General features: G+C 46.3%; 1 protein-coding gene across 1 annotated transcript; it reads right to left on the bottom strand.

The window, feature by feature from the left end:
* Positions 1-3,497: 3,497 nt before the first annotated feature.
* LOC133382017 (ras-related protein Rab-2A-like) lies at positions 3,498-4,833 on the bottom strand. The gene has a single exon (XM_061621668.1). It carries the CDS (start codon positions 4,711-4,713, stop codon positions 4,075-4,077), a length of 639 nt encoding a protein of 212 aa, XP_061477652.1. The 5' UTR covers positions 4,714-4,833; the 3' UTR covers positions 3,498-4,074.
* Between the last annotated feature and the right edge of the window lie 1,486 nt (positions 4,834-6,319).

The following is a 6,319-nucleotide window of genomic DNA, read 5'->3' as shown; positions in this document are numbered from 1 at the left end:
TGGGACAGGGTGGGGAATGGATGGATGAAGCTGCCTTTGAGGAAAGGACAATCTGTTCAGCTGCTTCTGCCCATAAATGATGTTCTACTCTGCAACTGTCTCCTCTTTGAGGCTGGGAAACACTGGGAAACAACTCTAAACTCACTGGATCTTCCAGCACTAAGTAAAAACAGCTAAGAGTTTTTTGGCACTATAAAGACTAACAGATTCCTTGTGACATATGCTTCCTTCAGCTCTTAAGTAAACACCAAACTGTGGCTGGTCAGTTGGGAGCCCCAAGATACATTCACATGTTGATCTGGTTCACTTACGCAGGGTAAAAACACCAGCAAACCCTGTCAAATCAAGATTTTGAAGCAAGGTTTGGCGACTGATGCACGCTGCCAATCCACTTTGGACTAGTCCCTAGACCATCTAGGGTTGAGGGCCAGTTGGAAATATATGCAGATCAAGCTATTTTTGAGACTTCTCCAGGTCCTGGTGTGCAGCAATGACATCATCACCACACGCCAAGGCCTGGAGACATTAAAGTGTTTACATCCATGAATGGGACTCTTCCCTGCCTCACACTTTGCATTATTTACTAGAGATGGGAGGAGGAGGAAGTACCCAAAAGCACTCCATCTGTGGTGGAGAAGCCCAATGCCCCAAGGGGAAGGGCTATAGCTCAGGGTAGAACATCTGCTTTACATGCAGAAGGTCCCAAGTTCAATCCCCGGCATTGCTACGTAGGGCTGGGAGAGACGCTGTTTGAAATCTTGAAGAGCCGCTGCCAGTCAGTGCCAACACTACTGATCGACCAACGGTCTCACTCAGTGTACGGCAGCTTCCTTTGTTCCTAATTTTAAACAAGCCCTAGAAGCTGCCAGACGTATGAGGTGCAGCCAGAATAACTGTGGCCTTCACAGCTGTGAAAGGAGCCCTCCCAGCCTTTCTTCACCTCTCTGTGTATGCGGGGGGGGGCAGGGAAGGGCCCTTTCACAAGCATGAACACCACAGCAGGGTATGAGGTCCCAATCCAGAGTCCCTATTAATTTTCCATGCATCCAGAGGACATCTAGGGAATTCATCTGATTTCACCAGATTGTTTCTGCCTTCGGTTTGGGGTGGGTGAGGGTATACCCATTCCTAACAGGTGTTCCCCTGCACATCTTCACTAAAGGAAAGGAGGGAGCACTGTGGAGTTTGGTCTGCATGACTAACTATCTCTTTTCCAGGAATGGGGGGGCAGAATTCCAGAGTGGAGAGAGGTCACATTAGGATTCCAGTCCTGTGCTCCACCTAACAGGTATCACAGTGTCTCTGTGTTTTCCTCCCTTTATGGAAGGAAGTGCCTAATAGTGATGTGATGTATGCTAGCCACCATTTCACACCTTGACATGTTTGCAAATTCATGACTTGCCCAAATCTGGGCAAAGCAGATAGGGAACCTGTGACCCTCAGATGTTATTGGATTTTAGCTCCCATCAGCCCCAGCCAAGATGGCCAGGCCACCCAGCAACACCTGGAGGGCCACAAGTCTCCCACCCATGCTACAAATACATAGGGCAAGCATCTGTGTTAGAAGTGGGGAGCTATGGCCCTCCAGGTGTTGTTGGACTCCAGCTCCCATCATCCCCGATCATTGGCTATGCTGACTGGGACTGATGAGAGCTGGAGTCCAGCAATGCCTGGAGGGTCACTGGTTTCCCTCACACCTGATGTAAAGGCACAGTTCAGATGGTGCTGGAGCAGTCAGACTTGTCAGCGTGGCACCAGGATAGGAGTGATGCAAAAAGTATTTGCGGCAGGGAAGGATGCCTTGAGTATCCCATATGAAGGTGGTCCCTGCTGATGTGCAAACCAATATAAGCTAGCTTCCATCACCCCAATCCCACACTCAGTGTCAGACTGTAATGCCATAGCTCAGTGGTAGAACAACTGTTTTGCATGCAGAAGGTCCCAGGTTCAAACCCTGGCAACTCCAAGCAGGGCTGGGAATGCCCCCTCCCTGAAACCTTGGAGAGCTGCTGCCGGTCAGTGTATAGACCAGGGGTTCCCAAACAAGCTTCATCAAGGAGGTCCGCAGCATGCCTGCATTAAATATCCATGTTGATTTTTAATTGTATTTTTATTGCTCCTTTTATTCCTTATATTGCATTTTATTTTTGAGAGCCAGTGTGGTGTAGTGGTTAGAGTGTTGGACTAGGACCTGGCAAAGGTTCAAATCTGCACTCAGCCATGAAGCTCACTGGGTGACCTTGGGCCAGTCACTGTCTCTCAACCTAACCCACCCCACGGAGTTGTTGTGAGGAGAAGATGAGAAGAACCTTGTATGCCACCATGAGCTCCTTGGGGGAAAGGTGGGATATAAATGCAATAATTAATAATAATCTCTGACCATAGAGGCTTAGGGTTGCAAACAACCAGCTCTCTGGCCTCTACCAGCCTGGCACCAACTTCCTGGGAACCTGCCAGCAGTGCTTTCCCCAAACCCTTTGAGATGAGTGAGATGAATTAGAAAGGCAATACCCTAAAGCAGAGGTGAGGAATATTTTTCATCCCAAGGGCCATATCTCCTTCTGGGCAACCTTCTAGGAGCCACACGTCTGTGGCAGCTGGAGCAATAAATGCTCAATTTGCTGTTGTATGGTAGGTGAGTCAATGGAGACTGGTGGCTCCAATGTAAGTGGGCAGTGAATGTGCTCTGGGTTTTCAAAGAGCTCCTTGAAAGTTCAGATGAAAACCTAGAGTGGATTCACTGCCCCACTGACATTGGAGCCACCAGTCTCCACTGAGGCTAGTGTCTGCACACACTCGCACTTCCCTCTCTATCTTCTATCCAGGCAAGCAACAAGCATCATCCGAGTTCAAGGACACATTCCAACTAGGGAAAAGCACCCAAGGAAGCTGCAAAGCAGGGCTGGTGAGCGTGTGGCTCAGGAAGGTTTCTGACCATCACCTGGGAGGATCATGTTTGGTCACCCCAGGCCTGAGGTTCCCCTGCCATAAAGTTCACCAGTTCACTTCTGTTTCCCATTCTTAGACTTATGTCTTGCTTAATTACAACGTCTTGCTTAATTACAAGGACACTGAAGTTAATTCAGAAGAAGATAGGTAAAGTATGAGGAAATGAAACAAGTCAGACAATAACAGAAATGAACATGCAAGCTTCTATTTTTATCTATTTATTTATTTTATTACATTTTTAGACCGCCCTATAGCAATAAGCTTCTAGGTGTCACTGGACTGTTAACTTAGAGATACAATGCTATCTCCTGGTACTCAAGGGTTATGTTCTTGCAGAGCTCTTTGTAGCTCCAGAATGCAAGGCCAAAGATGCTGGTTAGTTTCTGCTTTTTTCCTTTAAACCTCTTAGTAGCACCTCCCTTAAGTTCTCCCAAAGGGATCCCTTTGTAGGTAACGCATAGATAGCTTCCGGTAAGCATTTTTTTTACTCTAGGATAATGACAAAAAGGACAAACATGCTAACAATGTCAATAAGGTTTAAAATTCAGCATCTAAACAAATTTCTAATAATGCTTCTGTAGTTCCAAGCTCTAAACGTATAGAATTTATGCAAATGCATTAAAGAATTATAGCTTGGCAAATACACCCAAGCAGGTTATTAAACTATATATACAGAAAGTAAATGATAAATACAGAAAAAAGAGTCCTTCTGTTTTTCTTTAGAGGCTTGAAAATGGACAAAAATTGAAGACAGTTGTACAATATTAAACATTAGGTAGCCACTGTAGTTGGGCAACCTAACTACACAAACTGATTAAAATACTCAAATGACTTTGTAGTGTTTAATACAGTTTGTAGTCAAGGGCACAAGACAACATTTAACAAAAAATAATCACATCAATTGAATTAGAAATCAAATGGAAATATAGATATGAATACAATCTCCAAAACCTGTCTTTAAGTGAACATTAACCATTTATTCAAAGTTGTACAAGAATCTGAAGAATAAAGTCTTCTGCAAGATGATGCCATCTTACAATAATTTCATGTCATAGTTGAAATTGAGTGAGGGGAGGGTGAAACAAGTTAGTAGGCCCCATCAGGCAGCTAGAAGTAAAAATACGTTCAACAGCAGCCTCCACCAGCCTGTTGTCCTCCCTGATTGCCTGCAAGTGTTGCATTAGTAGCAGCGTACTGAGGACCAATTTTAATACCGTTTGCCTCATTATTTATGTCAAAGACTCCTTCCTGTATTTTCTCATAGATTTCCTTTGTTGTATTAATAAATGCCTCTTCTACATTGGAAGCAGTTTTGGCAGACGTCTCCGTAAAGATAAACCCATGCTGTCGTGCAAACGCTTCACCTTCTTCCTTTTTCACTTCTCTTCTAGACTCTAGATCGCTTTTATTTCCAATGAGCATAATGACCATGTTGGAATTGGAATGCTGACGAGCATCTTCTAACCATGTTGTCAAATGGTTGAAAGTGTCCCTCCTTGTAATGTCATACACTAGTAAAGCACCTGCTGCCCCTCTGCAGCATGACCTTATGATGGAACGGAAGGACTCATGCCAACCCGTATCACATATCTGAAGTTTTATTTGTTTCCCATCAATGGTTATCATCCGAGCACCAAATTCTACAGCTATAGTAACGTCAGGCACTGGGTGAAATCTTTTGTCTGTGAACTGCAACAATAAACATGATTTTCCAACACCTGAGTCCCCGATTATGATATACTTGAAGAGATACGCGTAGGCCATGTCCTCCCAATCCCCGCCGTCTCCTTCGCCTCCCGTTAGGCTGCTCGCTTGTCAGTGACGCGGCGCTGTACCCCCTCCCCTTCGTGTCAGGACTCCCGCGACGGAAGGTTCGAAACCGTTAGCGGTCCCCTCCACTCTTCCAACTGCCTTCTGACAGTTTTCTCCAGCTGCCTCCCGCCGGCCTTCCGCGTGCACATGGGTGTGCTCGCGCTCCCTTTCCCTCCGGGGATCCCTTTATATTCTCTGAAAGTTTTCTGCTCTCCACCATCCTGCAACTGGTTTGTTCTAGCTATGTCTGCCATGGTCAAAGCGAATCAACCTGTTTAGTTTCTCCTTCCCTACATGTTTTCCTACATTTCCTGGCTGACCAAGAGAGAACTTCTAAGCTAGGCAAGAGGTTTAATTTCAGCTAGAATAGAGAGTAACAGACAGATGTGGGGGGGGGGAGTTAGGTAAGTTCACAACGTTGTAACAGCAGATTCAGAAATATTGCAGCCATGGTCTCTATGTAGCCCCAAAACTAACTCTGCTGAAATCAGGGAGGTCCACAGATATGGTCGCCAGTGGTGGCCAGAGCTGTAAACCTGGCAGCCAACAGGGAAAAAAGCCTTTAGTCACTTTTGCTGCAGGAGATACACATTTTTAAAAAGAGCAATTAGCACACAAAAGAGGGATAGGCAGAAGGTGCCTATTTCAAAATTGGTGCCAGACAGTGGTGGTTTTGGAGAGGGAGCCCTTGGTCAAAATGCTGTCAGTGCTCAGCCCTCTTTGAGTTGGTCCCTATCTTAGAGCAGCCTCTGGCAACCTGGAGCCCCTCCCCCTGATGGTTTGGACTGGCTCGGGATGATAGGAGCTGTAGTCCAAAACACCTGGAGGGCACCCAGTTGGCAAAGGTGGTCCTGGAGAGAGGGCTGAGAAATGAACAGGCACAGAGTGTGTGGGGCTTACCACTCCTTCTCCTTCTCCTGCTCCCTAGGATGGAGCAGACAAACAGACGGCAACAGGGGGGAGGTTGTGGAGGAGCAGCACCACCACAAGGCTCCAGGGATCAGCAGCAAGCCCACTTCCAGGCAATGGACATCAGCAGATACCTGACAATGCCAAACCCTGATGCCAGCCCTGGTGCTGCCAGGGTGCTTCTTGTGATGGGGATGTCCTATCAGCATTGTGGGCTGGAAGGAAGGGGGTTGCAAGCAAACATATAAGGCACACCCCCTTAATTGCTTCACCTGTAAAGTCCCTTCACCAGGCTGCAGACGTTAAAGGAACACACTTATTTTTGCCTCTGTGTGGAGTAAGAAACAAGAACCCAGCCTCCCTGGGTACTAGAAACAGGGACTGGCTTCCAACCCAAACCAAAACGAGTGGATCCTTGGCTGAAAGTATACATACAGGCTGCAAGTGTCAGTAAGAACAAAACCGACCTGTTCCACTCTTTTGTCGCTTTATCCCCAGAAATGTTTTTAAGGTGAAAGGGGTCTCAGGATGGTCCATTATTAAGGTTACATCCACACTATACATTTAAAGAACTCTTATACCACTCTAATAGTCATGACTTCCCCCAAATAATCCTGGGAACTGTAGTTTGTTAGGGTTACTGAGTTAT

Source organism: Rhineura floridana, chromosome 3 (assembly GCF_030035675.1).
Source record: "Rhineura floridana isolate rRhiFlo1 chromosome 3, rRhiFlo1.hap2, whole genome shotgun sequence".
NCBI lineage: Eukaryota > Metazoa > Chordata > Lepidosauria > Squamata > Rhineuridae > Rhineura > Rhineura floridana.
The sequence above is the reverse complement of the archived record's forward strand: the minus strand, read 5'-3'. Positions and strand labels throughout refer to the sequence as shown.

What these genes read in the sequence shown, in the direction of transcription:
- LOC133382017 (XM_061621668.1), bottom strand. Translation starts at nt 4,713, where the DNA reads ATGGCCTACGCGTATCTCTTCAAGTATATCATAATCGGGGACTCAGGT.